Here is a 19,713-nt window from a genome sequence, read left to right on the forward strand (position 1 = left end):
CGCGAACGGCGGGGTCCTTGAGCCGCGGACAGCGGCGATCCGGCGGGCATTGAGTCAGCGGCGGGCATTGAGTCAGCGGCGATCCGGCGGGCATTGAGTCAGCGGCGATCCGGCGGGCTTGACTCAGCGGCGATCCGGCGGGCTTGACTCAGCGGCGATCCGGCGGGCTTGACTCCCGCAAACGGCGGGTATGACACAAAACACAGGAACCAAAAAAACACTAGAAAAACTTGGACGAAACAAAACGAAGTGAAGGGACGACGCTTACTGTACTGGTCTGGTCTTCTGTCACGGTGCACACAGCAGGGAGGACACAGGAAACACGGAAACGAGGATGTAACTCAAAAACATACTTTACTAGGACATCAGGGCAGGACAAGGCAAGGCAGACACTGACAGGAACACCGGGGAGTAACGAGTAGACCAGACAAAATGGCACAACACAGACAGGACTATAAATACACAGGTAACTTAACGAACACGGCTAGACACGAATAAACTACTAATGACATGAGACAAGGACAGGAAACAAACCAAATAAGGGCACAAGAGGCAGGAACACATGACACACACACAACAGTTCCCTTACAGTAGGAAAACATTCTTTAATTTACTTCATTTTACCTAGTTTTATTTCTTTTTTTCACTCATATATTTTTCAACCGTCAACACAAACACACACACACACACACAAACACTCAACACATCTACACGTAAACATCTACATAAACAACCATACAGTTAAATATTTAAACTTTTATGATGTCTCATACAAACCTTTTTTAAAGAACGTTTAGAATCACGCTGGGTATCTTTACAAGGTGATGAAAAGCAGCATGATTAAACAATGATATAACTTTTGTTTTAACAAATAAGTTTTTAGATCTTTCAAACCTAAAACCACAATGTTCTAAAGCAAGGATTAGAAGCAGTCAAATGATCCTCTGATTAACGCAAGACTCTTACAGAGATTTTTCTTTATGAATTTGACCTATATTAGACTGAAAATTACTTAAGGTTGTCTGCAACAAAAGTATAAGGTGCCACAAATGCTTCTCAGAATCTTTACAACAGATTTGACTTTCTTTCTCACTTTAAAAATGGTATTATTAACCGAAGAGTTTAAATGTAGCATTTGTTCACAGTATAATGCTCTATTAAAATAAAAACAACTGGTCTATATAGGTTTATTTGACTAAGATTTGATCAAATAACTGATATAAGAAACATGCAAATATTTGATAAGTCCATCTTATCACACCACAACCTGACGTGTCTGGTGGTTTATGATGATATCTTACTGATACAGATGTGTTAAGGTGCTAAGTGTCTGTAAAATAGTTTAAAAAGTCATCTTTTTAGCTTTCACGTAGGATTTGTGTCCACGCTCAAGTGGTTTTTGTGTAACAGAATCCTGAGACAAATGAAAATAGAATGTGTGAAAGGCTTTTCTCTTTAAGATATTTGTAATGACAGACTAAAAGCTTTATAAAACAATTGTGTGTATGCATTTCTCTCGTACATGTATACAGTAACCGATGAATACACAAAACAGTATTAATACATAACCTCATAAATTCAGCGTGATTCTATCATATCAATCAATAATAAAAGATTTAATTTATATACCGTATCTGACTTTCTCTTCAAATAAACTTTCTTACGACTTTTTTAAATGTGTTGAACAACCGGTTTTGGGGGAAAACCGTATAGTGTTGTGTTTCTAATTTAGGATGCTTGTAGTTAATCCCGTCTTTATCTAAAACATTTTTGTATTCAAACTGTCTCACGCACACACACATGTTGGTTCTTGTGGTTTATGGGGACTCTCCATAGGCGTAATGGTTTTTATACTGAACAAGCTGTGTGCTTTTCACTTAGAGAATTTGTTCAAATGTTATCAATTAATTTAACTCTTGCAGGTTTATGATTGAATAAGAGGAAAATAACAACTAGAATAAAGAATGTCGCGAAAATCTGTAGTAAGGGTATCAAATTTCTCGGACCCGGTATGTTATTGTGACGAAGAATAATAATTTTGTCCTCCCTCCCGATCCATCTCAGCTATCGTTGAGGTTTTGTCTGTCTGTCGGTCTGTCGGTCGTGTTTTTGATTGAATGTACAGAATGTGTTAGATCGACGCACAAACTATATGCGTGATGGATATTTATGTGTTTTGAACATATTTTCAAGCTCAGTATAAGTATGTTTCTCTTTGAGAACTTGTTGGTAATTTACATGTCGGGAACTTGCAGACAACATTCTGTTTGACAGCATTCGATTTTAACCGTTTTCATAAGAGGAATGTATTGAAGCTGTTGTTTAACAAGTTTGAAATGTTGTAATGTTTCTGTTTAACTGTATTACAGTCGGCATGCTGTAAATAACGCTCGTAGTAGGTTATTATTTTGATTATTAATTCTGTGTTAACAAACAGTGCGTACTTTAGTGGTTCTTTGTGCGATTTCATAATAAAAGCGTCAAAATTGTTAACAGACTATTACCTTTTATATTAAAACTTAATAAAAACATTAAGTAACGCGCAGTTGTGTAAGACACGTACCAAAACATCACGTTAATAATGTTATCCGCCCTTTCACACGCATTTTCATCACAGCGAGACGACTTAATGAGACAATGAATCGGATCTTTGAACCAAATCACTGAACCGAACTGTGGGAAAGAATCGTTTCGCAGAAATTAATCGGGCTACGCATCGCTAACAGAGATCACAAAAAGGGTTTGTATCATCACAACACAGAAGGTGCGTATACTTCACAAAAAGTGTGGAAATGCGTGTCTTTTTTTTTATATAGGGCATCTGAGTGTCCGTATAATCAAAAGTCCGACGATTTAGAGCGCTGTCACGCACAAGCATTTTGGGATATGGATCCCCGACGGCCATGTTTGTAGTCTGAGGCGTATGCTGGGTATTGTAGTTCGCTGACCTGAAAGGCCGTAACGTTTGAATGAGGTATTAGTTACACACGTTCAATTTAACATCTTTGTGAAAACAAAAACAAAAAGAACTGTTAAAACGTATTTAGCCTAAACAAAAAAAGCACCCGTTGTTGCGTTATTTCGTGAAATAGCGTTAGGTTCTGGTTGTGTTCTTATATTTTTCTAATTTCATCATAAACTATAAGCAAGACCTTGTAATAATATGTTGAACATCTGATAAGTCGGTCGATATCACATCCGGAGTTTACTGCGGTGCTATTTTCTGCAGCGGTTGTAGGCTACTTGTTGTTAGAATGCTTCAAATCGCTTCCAGACTTGTTTTATGAGCGTTCCCTTGTTTGTTAAAAAAAATGCACAAAGTCTCCTGTGAGGGCTAAGTTTAGGTGTAGGGTTGGTGTAGGGCAATAGCGCACACAGCTTGTTCAGTATAAAAACCATTACGCCTATGGAGAGTCCCCATAAACCACAAAAACCAACGTGTGTGTGCGTGAGACAGTTTGAATACAAAAATGTTTTAGATAAAGACGGGATTAACTACAAGCATCCTAAATTAGAAACACAACACTATACGGTTTTCCCCCAAAACCGGTTGTTCAACACATTTAAAAAAGTCGTAAGAAAGTTTATTTGAAGAGAAAGTCAGATACGGTATATAAATTAAATCTTTTATTATTGATTGATATGATAGAATCACGCTGAATTTATGAGGTTATGTATTAATACTGTTTTGTGTATTCATCGGTTACTGTATACATGTACGAGAGAAATGCATACACACAATTGTTTTATAAAGCTTTTAGTCTGTCATTACAAATATCTTAAAGAGAAAAGCCTTTCACACATTCTATTTTCATTTGTCTCAGGATTCTGTTACACAAAAACCACTTGAGCGTGGACACAAATCCTACGTGAAAGCTAAAAAGATGACTTTTTAAACTATTTTACAGACACTTAGCACCTTAACACATCTGTATCAGTAAGATATCATCATAAACCACCAGACACGTCAGGTTGTGGTGTGATAAGATGGACTTATCAAATATTTGCATGTTTCTTATATCAGTTATTTGATCAAATCTTAGTCAAATAAACCTATATAGACCAGTTGTTTTTATTTTAATAGAGCATTATACTGTGAACAAATGCTACATTTAAACTCTGCGGTTAATAATACCATTTTTAAAGTGAGAAAGAAAGTCAAATCTGTTGTAAAGATTCTGAGAAGCATTTGTGGCACCTTATACTTTTGTTGCAGACAACCTTAAGTAATTTTCAGTCTAATATAGGTCAAATTCATAAAGAAAAATCTCTGTAAGAGTCTTGCGTTAATCAGAGGATCATTTGACTGCTTCTAATCCTTGCTTTAGAACATTGTGGTTTTAGGTTTGAAAGATTTAAAAACTTATTTGTTAAAACAAAAGTTATATCATTGTTTAATCATGCTGCTTTTCATCATCTTGTAGAGATGAAAACATAAATACACATCATAATAGTCTAAATGTTTAACTGTATAGGGTTTGTTTTAGTGTGTGTGTGTGTGTGTGTGTTTTGTTTTTATGTGAGTGTTTGTGTTTTATTATACTATTTTTAACAGTAATATTGAACTTTGCATATGTTTTACACACTAAAGCTTCATTTAAAGACAATAGACATCATGACTTACTTTAGGGACACACAAAGTGTTTAAAACTTTTTAAACATGTTAAAACTGTAGGTGTAATTATTTACGGAGAAGTTTTAAGTGAAATGTATGTACGTAATGTTCTTTTACAGTACACATACTATCTACAGTCTAGATTAAAATGAAAACATTTCTTAAATAACAACAGAAAGTAAAAACAACATATACGATTTTGCTCGTATTTAAAATTTAGCATACTCAGATTTGTGTGTGTGTGTTTTCTTTATCTAATTCCAACCTTCTTTATCTATCTAATTTAGGTCCAATTCCTAAAGAAAAATCTCTGTAAGTGTCTTGCATTACTCAGAGGATCGTTTGACTGCTTCTAATCCTTGCTCTAGTCTAAAGGATCATGATTTTAGGTTTGAAAGATCTAAAAACTTATTTGTTAAAACAAAAGTTATATCATTGTTTAATCATGCTGCTTTTCATCATCTTGTAGAGATGAAAACATAAATACAAATAATATTTATTTCATTCATATTACACATCATCATTCACATACACATCATATTTATTTCATTCATATTACACATCATAGGTTTTTATCACCTTGTAAAGATACCCAGCATGATTCTAAACGTTCTTTAAAAAAGGTTTGTATGAGACATCATAAAAGTTTAAATATTTAACTGTATGGTTGTTTATGTGGATGTTTACGTGTAGATGTGTTGAGTGTTTGTGTGTGTGTGTGTGTGTGTGTGTGTTTGTGTTGACGGTTGAAAAATATATGAGTGAAAAAAAGAAATAAAACTAGGTAAAATTAAATTAAAGAATGTTTTCCTACAGCATAGACCGTCTTATTAAAACAATCACCTGTATCTATTTAAGTTTGTGGTTATCGCCTTCTTCTTTGACTATCTCATCACATCCATCTCATCAGTTTAAAGCCACATTCGAATGGATTATAAATACATTATAAATACTCAATTCTCAACTATACCTAACTTCACCAGATATGTGTCATAAAAAGGTTCAATAGGGCACACATCCTTTGACCGGTCAGCGAACTTTTGCCTTCGACAGAGGTGCACAGACACACGCGCAGGTGCACGTCATAAAATGGTTAACACGGATGCCCTTTGATCGCTGAACATGTTAGAAAGACGATCTGTTTTGATCAATGAACCACATTCTAACAAAGTTTACGACGCCAGATCCCTCAAAAACTCATTAGATTGCAAATGAGTCGACCCCCAGAAACTTTAGATATTTTACAACGAGTCTGTTGATCAGATAAGACCGTTTCGCTGGTCACAGGTCCGGCTGCGCAGCGCACTTTCTCATTTGGTCGCTCTGCGTGAGACAGAACATTTACATTTCGTAAGATGTTGTAGAAAAACGTTTACCCCTCTAATTATGACTGAAAATCCAAAACATTTGCTATCATTTCAGTTTCTTCTCGCACATGCATTTTAACCGACACAGAACACTAGAAGTTTTAAGATTGACAAAATCAAAGAGTAAATAAATAAGACAAAACAAATAATGTTTTCCTGCGGGGTAGAGTTGAATGTTTAAAAGAAAACTTGTGTAACCTAATTTTTAAAACGAAAAAAGTCTGGGTTATATAGTACGATAGAAGTCTTAAGCTTGACAAAAATCAAAAGCCTATTAAAGGAATTATGGGACTTAAATAAAATAAGACAAACAAACATTTTTTCCTGCGGGGGCGTTTGTTTAGAAGAAAACTTGTGTAACCTTTAAAGTGAAAAGCTTTAAGATGAATACTGAATGGTTTCATTAATTGAGAAACGCTAAAGGTTTATTAAAAATAACTTAAAAACTTTACTTTGTTTATTTTTTTTAACAATTAAACCTTCGTGTCGGTCTCTCCTTACAGCGATAGAGGGGGGTGTTAGTGGGTGTGGTCTGACCGCAGCGGTCGTAAACTCATTCTGAGTATGACACAGAAGCGAGAGGTTATCTGACGGACGCTGCGTAAAATAGTCTGTTCTTTTAATTTTCTAAGTTGGGACAAAAGCTAGCTTTTAAATTGTAATGTCAGAAGATTTTTACAGGTATCTTATACTGTTGTTTAACGGTCTGATATTTTTTATTTCACACCACGGTAAGAGAAGTCGTCTCTATATTATTTAACTTCGTATCTGTTATGAACTCAAACTTTTTAAAAAAAGCAAGACATAGATTTTGATAAATATATCTTATTGTTTTAACTAACGCGTCCGATTCTTTTTTTTTGTTTTAGATGGAGCGCGCTCACTTCTTCTATTTAACTTTGTCAAACTAACTAGTTTTAAATTCTAATGATAGAAAAACTAGCGTATCTAATGCTTTTTTGTTTTAGTTTTTCCTAAAACTGTTTTAAAAACACTAGCGCGTCTTGACTTGTAGGGAAAACAGGCGTACCATGGTAAGATAAAAACAATTCTATATTATTTAACTTCGTATCTGTTATAAATTAAAACTTTTTAAAAACCACAACATAGATTTTGATAAATATATCTTATTGTTTTAGATAAACGAACGCGCTCGCCTCTTCTTCTATTTAACTTTGTCAAACTAACTAGTTTTAAATTCTAATGATAGGAAAAACTAGCGCATTGTTTAACTAACATGTCATTGCTTTTTTGTTTTATTTTCTACGTTTTTCCTGTTTTAACAACACTAGTCTCGACTTGTAGGGAAATAAACACTCTTTGTACGTTTTATGTACATGTTTGATGTTTTTTCTTGATATGTATGTGAAAACACTTTAATAAAAATATCCCTTTACCCCATTTAACACAGTTTCATCATTTAAAGTTTAAAGCACATAACATTGGCCCCACACACACACAAACACATTGTCATAAATTCCTTAAGTTCACTATAGGGTGAATAACCAGATGACCGCTTAGACGGGGGCTGGGGGGGTGTACAAAACGGGTGTCCAAACAGGTGTCCAGTTATGGGAGGGGGGTGGAATTTTTATGAGGGTAATAAAATCAATCATTTTGACACAACGTATACTACCATCTCTCTGACAGCATCACGTGAGGTAGACGGGGTGTATTTAACTTTCTTATTTAAGATATACTTTCCTATTTAACTGTATTTCTTTATTTATTTTAGTGTTTTGCAGGCTGAGTGTTCACTGACGGAAGTGCTAAAATAAACACGCATGTTTGTTAACGGATGATTGAGCCTCATTTATTTTACCGCCACTGGCGGTAGTTGGTCCATTACCACCGCTGTGGTAAAAATCTGCCACTGTCACAGCCCTAGAAAATATCCAAATGAGGTGTCATTAGTTGCCCATTAGTTGTGTTGGTTAGCATTTTAGCTTTATTTGTTAGTGTTTTATTGCAGTGAACCATTTTCGTCTAACGGGATCTTTAGGAGTACGATAAAATGATTTCCCCTTTGCTTTCCCCCACCTGTTCTGGCATCCTGGCGCACAACAGCTGTTCAAATAGTAAGGTTTGTAAGGTCTAAACAGTGTGGTTTTAAATTATTGTTCGATCACTGTCGATACCAAGGCTACAGCCGCTCTGGCACTCTCCTGAAAAAGTTCAGGCTTTAACCCCTGTACTTGTGTAAGTAGTCCATTGAAGTCATAATTTTTTTGACAACTAATTGCGCTGCTCTAATGTAGTAATTCTTAGGATAAAATGATCAGTTCTACAAAAACCAGAGGTGATTTAGACTAGACTGACAAATTATTTGGACAGCACAATTGAGAGACCTAGTGTTATGGCATTTGCTAAAGGAAGAATCATTGCGCCACTTTTTATTTTTGACAGGAATGAAAATGAGGTTTGAAGGATAGAAGTACGGTGCAATCTTGAGATAGCGCCGCGTATGGCTGCTGTGGTGTGGAACGCTCCCGTTCTTTCAATGTTTTTGTTTGTTTGTTCTGTGTTTAGTCATTCTCTTACTGTCAGTTTTACCAGAGACGAACTACTGGACATAAGGCAACACACTACAGACAATTTTTTTCCGGTTTTTGATTATTCAGACGCTTTGTTGGATGTTTTGGTCAGAGGGGCAGCGGTCCTAGTCAAACGCGCGCTCCCACGGAAAAGGGGGAAGCGCGCTGGTTAAGCTCTGCGAACACGGCTTCCCGAACTGCGCTCCCAAGCATTCATCTAGAGAATCTCCGATCCCTTCCTAACAAAATGGATGAACTACTCCTCACCCGCACAAATAAGGACTTTTCAGACTCTGCTGCATTGTGCTTCACTGAAACCTGGCTGAGTGAAACCATCCCGGATAGCGTGCTTCATTTGCCGGGATATCAGCTGTTCAGATCAGATCGCATCACGGAGAAACGGGGAAAACGAGAGGTGGTGGACTATGTTTCTACATAAATGAAGGTTGGTGTTCAGATGTAACAACTCTGAAGAAGATGTGTTCTCCTAATTTGGAGGCCTTCTTCATAAACTGTAAACAGTTCTATTCGCCCCGAGAGTTCTCCTCCTTCATTCTCGTGAATGTGTATGTGTCTCCGGACGCGTGCGTGAGCGCCGCGATGCAACAGCTGGCCGAACAAATATCCGAAACAGAGCAAAGGTACCCGGACTCTCTTTTAATCATTTTTGGAGATTTTAATAAAGCAAATCTCTCCCGCGAACTGCCAAAATACAGACAGCACGTTACATGTCCCACCAGAGACCATAATATATTGGATCATTGTTACACAATAATTAAAGATGCATATCACTCTGTCCCACAGGAAGCTCTGGGGCTCTCTGATCACTGTTTGGTTCATCTCATACCAACCTATAGGCCAAAACTTAAATCTTTTAAACCTGTATTAAGAACTGTTAAAAGATGGACTAATGAAGCAGAGCAAGATTTAAAAGCTTGTTTTGACCTCACTGATTAGAGTGTTTTTGAAGCTGCTTCCACCGATCTGGACGAGCTCACAGAGACTGTAACATCATATATCAGTTTCTGTGAGGATATATGCATCCCCACCAGGACATTCTTATCATTCAATAATGATAAACCGTGGTTTACTGGGAAACTCAAACCGCTTCGTCAGGGACTGCATTACATCCTGCAAAACCTCGACAAACCTGGGAATTATGCAAGGATCTTATGTGGACTTCAGCTCGGCCTTCAATACCATCATACCTGACCTTCTCTCAGACAAACTGAGACAGCTCTCTGTGCCCTCTTCCATCTGTCAGTGGATCACCAGCTTCCTGACAGACAGGCAGCAGCTAGTGAGGCTGGGCAAACTCACATCCAGGACTCTCACCATCAGCACTGGCGCCCCTCAAGGTTGCGTTCTCTCCCCACTGCTCTTCTCCCTCTACACAAATGACTGCACTTCAAAGGACCCCTCTGTCAAGCTCCTGAAGTTTGCGGATGACACTACAGTCATAGGCCTCATCAAGGACAGTGATGAGTCTGCTTACAGACAGGAGGTTGAGCAGCTGACTGTCTGGTGCAGTCTTAACAACCTGGAGCTTAACACGCTCAAAACTGTGGAGATGATAGTGGACTTCAGGAGGAACCCCCCCTGCTCCCCCCCATGAACAGCACTGTGACTGCAGTGGAGTCATTCAGATTCCTGGGAACCACCATCTCCCAGGACCTGAAGTGGGACAATCACATTGACTCTATTGCGAAAAAGGCCCAGCAGAGGCTGTATTTCCTCCGCCAGCTAAGGAAGTTCAACCTGCCTCAGGAGCTGCTGAAACGGTTCTACTCTTCCATCATCGAGTCTGTCCTATGTTCTTCTATAACTGTTTGGTTTGGTTCAGCTACCAAAACAGACATCAGAAGACTACAACGGACAGTTAAGACTGCTGAGAGGATTACCGGTGCCCCTCTGCCCAGCCTCCAAGAACTTTACACCTCCAGAGTGAGGAAAAGGGCTAAGAAAGTCACTCTGGACCCCTCACACCCAGCTCACTCTCTCTTTGTACTGTTGCCCTCTGGCCGGTGCTACAGATCACTGAGCACCAGAACAGCCAGACACAAGAACAGTTTTTTCCCCCAGGCCGTATCCCACCTGAACAACACATAACACACCCCGGTACTGTACATCTGTAAATAACCCATCAAACCTTCATCTGTACATAGGACACACGCACATTCACAGTTCTGTCTATGGTCATGTCTCTTTTCTGTATATTTTCATTCTTTATTACTATTGTTATTCTTAATTATTGTCTATTCTCTTCATTATTAGTGTTCCTTATCACCTTAATTATATGTTGTCTGCACTATGTTTGTACTTTCTGTACTGGAAGCTCCTAACACCAAGACAAATTCCTTGTGTGTGCAAACACACTTGGCAATAAAGCTCTATCTGATTCTGATTCTGATTCTGATTCTGCATTCAATGGATTGTACTTTACAAAAATTCAATTGTTCAGCTGACAAAATGTCTTTCCTCAAGCCTTTTAGTTGACACAAACTCCTTTGAATTCCATTTTATCTGCATAGATTTCAGTATTCAACCCTGACTAATGTCCATTGCCTTATTTGTATCAACATGCACATTTTTTATCTGAATGTGCCTGACTTTAAAAAACAGGAAATACCACGTATGGTTTATAAACTTAATACTATACTTTTACACAGAGGGAAGAGCAGGAGCCGCAGACCAAAAGGGAGAGTGAAGACAAGAGCATCACTGTAAACATTGACATCCCTGATGTTCTCAAGAAGAAGCTGGAGGATGACTGTTACTATATCAACAAAAGAAAGAAGGTATGCATGCAATTACTTACTTTTTTGGTGAGATATACATCACCGCATCTCTCCTGCTCTAACCTCAGATTTACTTTGGTTTGTTCATTGGATAATTTCTCCTTTAGTCTCCTTTACGGCCCATTCATATGGGGCATCGGCGTCAATGCCTCTCGTTTACTTTGAATGGAGTGACGTCAAGCGTTGCCGAACTGAATTGTGGGTCTATCGCATCGCTTCACTGGTGTTGCTTGCGGCAGAAGTTGAAAACTTTTCAAGCGCCAATGCAGGCGTGAATCAGATCGCCTTATGCAAATACCCTAGCGCAGACGCTAGCCAATCCCGTTCATGCAACACCAGAAAAGTATGTGATTAGCTGTCATTATGACGGTCGCGTCAGCACCAAGCTTCAGACATGCTCTCCGTCAAGCGTTGACGCCAACGCCCGGTGTGAATGGAGCGTTAGTGGCATTGTGTAATGCTTACAAAAATGATTATTTCATTGTTTCATTGACAACAGCTGGTGAAGCTTCCATGCCTGATGAATATAGTAAACATTCTGGAGTCCTATGTGAAGCACTTCACCCTAAATGCAGCTTTCTCAGCTAATGAGCGCTGTCGGCACCCTCAGAGCTCCACACAGACTAATATGAGTCCACACTATATGCCACCTGAGAGGAAGTAAGTTGTAACCAAAATTCTTTTCTTATAAAGCTTTTTTATTTAGCTTCCCCACATCCCTACACATAGGATTTGTAACATGAATGGGCATGGCTACTGGTTAGGGCTGCAACAAACGATTATTTTGATAATCGATTAATCTACTGATTATTGGAACGATTATCATCAATTTCACTGATTAATAAGTAGACTTTGATTTTTCAGCTTTTGCAATTAGTTAAAATTTTGAGTTATACATATTCTAACAAATATATAAAGGTAAAGTTGTAATTCTAACTGAAATGGCTGTCTCTGGCCTAATAGTTAGAGAGTCGGACTTGTAAGCAGGTTCGAGTCTCAGTACCAACAGGGATTGTTGGTGGGGGGAGTGAATGTACAACACACTGTACAGTACCATGACTGAGGTGAGACCCTTGACCAAGGAACCCAAAACTGCTCCCCAGGCGCCGCAGCAAAAATGGCTGCCCACTGCTCTGGGTGTGTGTTTACGGGGTGTGTGTGTGTGTTTGTTCACTACTCACTGCTGTGTGTGTGCACTGGGATGGGTAAAATGCAGAGTACAAATTTCAAGTATGGGATACCATACTTGGCCACACTTCCTTTCCTTTCCTTTCCTTTCCTTTCCTTTCCTTTCCTTTCCTTTCCTTTCCTTTCCTTTCCTTTCCTAAAAGCAGATTTTCATGTTTAATACTGTAAAGCTGCTTGATTTAAGGCTGTCTATTGCATAAAGTACTATATGAATAAACATGACGTGAGTGGACTTTACTAGAGTACCGAACTGCAGAGCTTGTGCAAACATCCACATCGCATAATCAGATGCGTTCTTAACTGCTTCTTTCACACCGCTGTCAGTTTTTTTTGTTTATTTCGTTGTTGAGAGAAAAGTGTGCAGCATATTTTTACAATCATCCAAACGCCACCCAATATCATCAGGCTTGGCTGTGTTAGCTCTGGTCGTTTCTCAATGCCAAGTTCGCAAAGTTCAGACTTGCGTGCTTGGTAGGTCGGACTTCGTACGAATCTGGAATGTGAATGTGGACACAAGTCCAGCAGCGTACTTGATAACATCAGTCAGCTCACCTGGGCTACTCCAGTTATCCTCACTGTATGTATTTACAATAAGATGAAATATAGTATCAAACACCACTTACTCCTCTTCATTTTCATTTACACACATTAATAGCCACAGTTCAGGGAACGTACATCATGGTTCGTAGAAGGTGCTTAAAGTACTTGAATTTGACTTTTTGAAATTTAAAGGTGCTGTATGTAAGTTTTTGACTCTTCTGTGATGCCAAAAAATAACATATGTTTGTAGATATTTAGGAAACATGTTATGTTTAAATAGCTGTTTCTCTGAAAAATAATGCTATAGCCAGTAATTATAGCAGTACCCATTTCAACCGCTATATTACATACTGCACCTTTAATCTGTAAAGGGATGTGAAGGGACCCCCGGCTCTTAATGCATCGTGTTTCCTTCTGGAGCATCAGTGAATGTTTGAACCTTTTTTGATAGTTGTGTTTGAGTCCCTCAATCATCCTCAGTGTGAAAAGGTGGATCTCAAAATCATACAGTCTCTGCTGGAAAGGGTTCAAATATGCAAAAGATGCTAGAAAACTTAAGATTCTGCAGGACCTGGAGGATTTTTCTGAAGAACAGTGCTCAGTTTAACTGTTCAGAACAAACAAGGGACTCATGAACAACCATCACGAAACAAAAAAAAAAAACAGTTGTAGATCATCCAGGTAACCACGCACAGTATTAAGAACCAAGGGTTCCCAAACTTTTGAATGTGGTTATTTTAATAATTTCAGCTATTTTTTTTGTCTTGTGGACTATATGTAAACATCTTTTATGGAAAATATCTTACTCAGGACAGCACTAAATAAAATTAACATGCATTTTGTATGATCTCTCTTATTTTGTTCAAATTATTCACATTTTCACAAATTCTGCAAGGGGTTCGCAAACTTTCGCATGCAACTGTGTGTGTGTGTGTATGTTTGTGTGTGTGTACGATTGGCTACATTGCTCAGCGTGTACTGGACCGAGTAAAAATAGTCTTGGTTATTGGACCGGCAACCCACCCATGCTTGTCACCATCCAACCCGCACTGCATCCTACACATAAATATTATTCCACCTGTTACATAAAATATTAATGGTTCACCTGTTTGTACCTGCCCGCATGCAGGACTCTGGCTTCCCCCTTGTGGACAACATAATAGACAACTCTGGCCCTAGAGAGTGATTGTAAATTAAGTTTACATGAAATATGTTTGAAATTTCAATCTGCACCTTCTGAGATTTCATTGTAATCCTTCTCATAAAGTCACTGAATTACAACTTTGAAGTCATACTCCCCAAGCTTCTCGAGCCACCTGGCCAACTGTCCCTCCTGTTCTCTCATTCTTATTAGCCACTGTAGGCTACTATGGTCTATGCGTACAGTGAAGGATCTGCCCAGCAGGTACTGACGGAAATGTGTTGTGAAATCCACTATCGCTAAAAGTTCTCTCTGTGTGGTGCAGTAATTCTGTTCAGTTGGCGTCAGGCTCCGACTTCCATATGCTAGTACGCGTTCCTCTCCTTGCTGCAGTTGAGACAGCACAGCCCCAATTCCGAAGTTGCTGGAGTCTGTAACCAGAATAAGATCACCACTGTCCATAGGGTAGCCGAGGATTGGGGCGGTAGTAAGCAGCTCCTTTAACTTATCAAAGGCCTGTTGGCTCTCAGGGGTCCAGTGAAATCGGGCATGTTTCCTTAGCAGTTTATGAAGGAGCTTTGCAACTGGCGAAGTCTTTAACAAACCGTCTGTAGTAGGATGCGAGACCCACAAACTGCTGGACTTCGTTAAGGCTCGTGGGCTGTGGCCACTCTTGAATTTTCCCCACTTTCTCAGGGTCAGTAGCTATACTGTGCTCTGAGACAATGTGGCCCAGGTAGACTACCCTGCGGCGGAAGAGACGACACTTGGCGGGTTTCAATTTCAGGTTGGCTAAGGCGCAGCCTTTCAAACACCTTTTGTCAGGCACTGAAGCATTTCCTTTTAGGGTCTTACATTAGCCTTGATGGTTTCATGACAGAGCCGAGGTAACACACTCCTCCTGGTCCTGCTGTCCAACAGGTCACAGACTTCAATGTCATACAACAGCAGATGAATGCACATTTCTGGCCCACTTCCCTTGACTCTGAGAACTGCGGAGGCAGGCTGGGTCTTTGTAGGCCGAGGAAGTGGTGGAGTCACACGTTCCAGGTTGAGCCTGGCCGATGGACAGTTCCGCCTCATGTGACCAATGCCTTGGCAGTTGTGACAGACAATCTCTTCCCAATTGATTTTACTGTTCTTGTTGAATTTTTGCGGGCGAGGTTTCAATTCTGCTTTTGAATTTTTCTGTCTCCACTCAGGGGTTGACGGCACCGAACTTTCCTCGTCACTTCCACTCTGGTCTGGATATTCACGTACTGCTGCTGTTCTATCCTTTGTTCCATCGATCTTATGGCAGATTGCATAAGTTGTGTAACACTAGTGGCTGTTCGATGTGTGGTTTCATACCTGTGTGCAATCTCACAGGCGCAGGCCAGGGTACGTGGGCTCTCTTCCAGCAGTCTTTGCACGATATCGGCATCTCCCATGGCATTAGTGAACACCTCGACACTAATAGAGTCCTGTTCTCTCTCAGAGCTATCTGCATAAACAATGGAGACTTTTTCATAAATGTAGTCCCTTAGCACATGGAGTGGCTTACCTGCCCTGCGGAGCTTCTGCCTCAGCTCTATTCCAATGGCAGCAGCGTATTCGGATGAAGGGCCATATGCAGCCTCCACTTCCTCTACTATGCATACATAATCCCAACGGCTGGACCTGGCTGGATCACTTCTTGTGGATCACTGCACCTGCTGCACCTACTAGACAAAACCTCATCTGCACAGTCATTGTCCTTTCAGACCAATGGTTAGCTCTGGCACAATCCTCAAAGCGGTTTAGGAACTCTTTCCATGAAGTAGAGCCATCAAACTGACCTGTTATAGTCATTATAACAAACTGACATCAAACTGACATACATTATAGTCCAGGTGAAATATGAAAATAATGTCCACTTTTTCATAAAAGCACGAAACTTGGTACACTTGTATAGTTTGCAGCCCTAAAGATTTTCAGAAATGGAGCCATCGCAAAAACACCTCGTGGTTGCCATGGCGACCATTTTACTTTCCGCCATGATCAAATTATGTATTTTTTTATCATAATGGGTGTTACAGGGAAACCAGATAAAACTTCTCCCACACCCAAAAGGCGAGCTCTTCTCTTTACCTTCGGTGCCCTGGAGACACACATCACTGTGGAAACCTCGCGACTCCCCTTTAGGGGGGAGTCCGAGCTTCTGGCAGTTTTGAGCTCAGTAACTTTGGAGATTCAACTTCGGACCGATCAACCCGTGGCTGGAATGACTAAGCTTTCACTCCTAAAGGAATTCATCAAGAATCTACGCATTATACATGCACCAGGACACTTTACTCAGCACCAACAAAACCAATATGCAAGTAACCGCTTGTTAACTATTTAGATGCGCTTCTAGGCTTCGACCCCTTTTGATTAAGGTGATGTAATTCTTTGGTAATAACCGGTTGTGTTTAGCTGATGTGCAAATCCTGCCATTATGCTCTCTCTCTCTCTCTGGTGCATGCTGGGAGTGGGGTGACGTGTGAGAGGCACGTGTGGGAGCGTGATTTTTCTAAAAAACTTTGCTATAAAACTGGTTCTTTTTTTCTTTTTTGTTCTCTTTTTTTATGATTTATTTAATTTAATTTCTTTTTCTTTTCTTTTTTTCATTTTTTTTGACATTGTTTTTTTCACGCAGCGTTTTAGTGAGGTAGGATGGTGTCTACCCCTGTGGGGGAAGAGCCATCTATCTCGCTTAGGAATGGTTTCAGGTACGTTCCGGAGGCAGGCAGTACGATTGAAGAGGTGCTGATAGCAACAGGAGAAACAGGTAGGCCACAAAAACATTGTTTCTGCGTCTCGCATGAATAAAGCGGTTGTGGTTTTCCTAAAAAATGAGCAATTGGTTAATCGACTAATTGAAAGAAGGGTTTTGGTTGAAAGAAAGTTTTCTGCCCATTACACTGCTACATGCCCCAGCTACAAAGGTGACAATTTCCAATGTGCCTCCGTTTGTTAAAGATGATGCAATCGTACAAGAATTAACACGGTTTGGACAGATGGCAATTGCTGTGAAAATGATTCCCTTGGGTTTTAAATCTGCCGAACTTAAACATGTATTGTCTTTCAGACGGCAAGTTTTCATGTTTTTGTCATCTCCAACTAAAATGCTGGATGTTTCTTTTCGAGTGACGTGTGGAGAGAGCTCTTACATGGTTTATGCGAGTACTGATAATTTGCGCTGTTTTGAGTGCGGTGATTTCCTGCCTTCATAAACAACGAGCAGAGGAAGTTGCAGGGACTTCAGGTTTGTCAAATAAGAATAGTGAGACGAATGTAGTGGAAAGGCCACTAAGCATTGAAGAGGCTCGAAGAGAGGAAGGACAATCAAAAGATGATGATGGTGATCGAGTTGAGGTAAACGTTAATGCTTCTGATAATATTGAGAACAGGAATGAAGAAGGTACGTCTAATGGCTGTGTTGCTACTGCTGCTGTGAATCACAAAGATGATGAGATGCAAGAAGCTGATAAAGGTTTAAACGATGAAATAGATAAAGAGTCAGATGATGAGAGTATCAGAGATGATTCATGCTTTGATGTAGTTATTGGTAAGTCTGGTGAATTTTATTCTGTGGAACAGATAAATAATTTTCTGGATGAAACTAAAGGGAAGTCTGTCGAGATTGAGGAGGTTTTTCCTGACTTGGATATATTTGTTGCATCTGTAATGAAAGTTCAGAGAGAATGTAGTGTTGAAGTCTTGTTGCAACAAAAAAGGTTTCGGTTGAAGAAATATTTGACAGTGGTCAAACAAAAGATGAGAAAGGAAAAGGTTAAACGTAGATCTACTAGAACAAATTCTAAATAAGTACACATGGGGACTTGGTCTTTACTGTTTCCTTTTTTTCTTTCTTTCTTTACCTTTCCTTGTTTTCTATGGATGTTCTTAAAGTAGGATCCTTAAATGTAAATGGGGCAAGGGATAGAAGTAAATGGCCATTATTAAAATAATTTTAAATTTTGAAGGGAATTCAAGTTATGTTTTTACAAGAAACGCATAGTACTGAAAATTATGAAAATGATTGGGGGATGTGGTTGGAGGGAGATTATGTTTTGAGTCCTTGTACTACGACTTGGGAAGTCGTGGCCTAATGGTTAGAGAGTCGGACTCGTAATCGAAAGGTTGCGAGTTCGAGCCCCCGGCCGGCAGGAATTGTAGGTGGGGGGAGGGAGTCCAGCGCTCTCTCCACCCTCAATACCACGACTGAGGTGCCCTTGAGCAAGGCACCGAACCCCCAATTGCTCCCCGGGCGCCGCAGCATGGCTGCCCACTGCTCCGGGTGTGTGTTCACGGTGTGTGTGTGTGTGTGCATTTGTTCACTACTCACTGCTGTGTGTGTGCACTTGGATGGGTTAAACGCAGAGCACCAATTTCGAGTATGGGTCACCATACTTGACAATACGTCACGACTTTACTTTACTTTAACCTTTGTGCAGGAGTAGCAATATTGTTTTCACCTAGTTGTAGAGTTAACATTTTGCCTAAAAGTGAGGTAGTGAAAGGACGTCTTGTTCTTAAAGAAGAAATAAAATATCGAGTTTTTGAACAAATAAATGTTTATGCCCCTACAACGGGTAGAGAGAGAATTGCTTTTTTTCTTAAACTCAAAGATGTGATTTGTTAATGATGACTTTTTAATAATTGGAGGAGATTAGAATTGTGCTTTGGATTTTATTTGTGATAGGAATGGGGAAGAACCTCATTTTATGTCAGCTGTATCTTTAAAAGAGATTATTACACAATATGGTCTTGTTGATATTTGGAGAGAGAAAAATAAGGAAATTAAACAATATACGTGGATTAAAATGACAGATAATAGGGTTAGTGCTGCACGTTTAGAAAGATTTTGTTAAGAAAACAATGTGCAGTAGAATAGAAGAAACTTGTATAAACCCAAGTTCAATATCAGATCATCATTTAATTTCTTTAAAAATATTTGTAACACAAACAGTTCCTCATTGTAATTATTGGAGATTTAGTAATAAGTTTTTAGATAATTTTGATCTCCATGAAAAATTTAAATTTTTTTGGAATCAATGGACTGAACAAAAAAGTAATTATGAAAATATTCTTCAGTGGTGGGAGGTGGGAAAGGTCCAAATTAAAACTTTCTGCCAACAATTTTCATCACAAGCTTGGATTAGTATTAAAAACAAAATGTCTAGATTGGAAGAGGATATTTCTTCATTGATTACTAGGAATGACATGGAAGTGCAAGTAAATTTGTTATAAAAAAAAACAAGAATTAAGACACATTTTACATGCAAAAGTAAAATCAGCACTTGTTAGAACAAGGTTTATTACCATCAATGATATGGATGCACCTACAACTTTTTTTTTCAATTTGGATATGGTTATAATAATTTCATGCATTGTTTACGAAAGCCTGATGGAAGTATTACTTCGGACCCTTTAATGATGAGAAGAACTGCTGTTGATTTTTATGCAAAATTATTTGCCAAAGAGGACATTGATTTTGATACGACATGATCTTTTTAATGATTTACCA

At 39.1% G+C, this 19,713-nt stretch overlaps 1 protein-coding gene across 3 annotated transcripts in view; it reads left to right on the forward strand.

Moving 5' to 3' along the window:
* LOC306872831 (MSL complex subunit 3-like) overlaps window positions 1-19,713 on the forward strand; it is a 135,056-nt gene that overhangs the window by 52,452 nt on the left and 62,891 nt on the right. For all 3 annotated transcript variants that reach the window (XM_079421698.1, XM_079421699.1, XM_079421700.1), the window contains exons 6-7: window positions 11,186-11,314; window positions 11,814-11,974. In XM_079421698.1, the coding sequence (XP_079277824.1) occupies window positions 11,186-11,314; window positions 11,814-11,974 (290 nt within the window). The remainder of the gene's footprint in view (window positions 1-11,185; window positions 11,315-11,813; window positions 11,975-19,713) is intronic.

Source organism: Barbus barbus (assembly GCF_936440315.1).
Source record: "Barbus barbus genome assembly, chromosome: 7".
Lineage (NCBI taxonomy): Eukaryota > Metazoa > Chordata > Actinopteri > Cypriniformes > Cyprinidae > Barbus > Barbus barbus.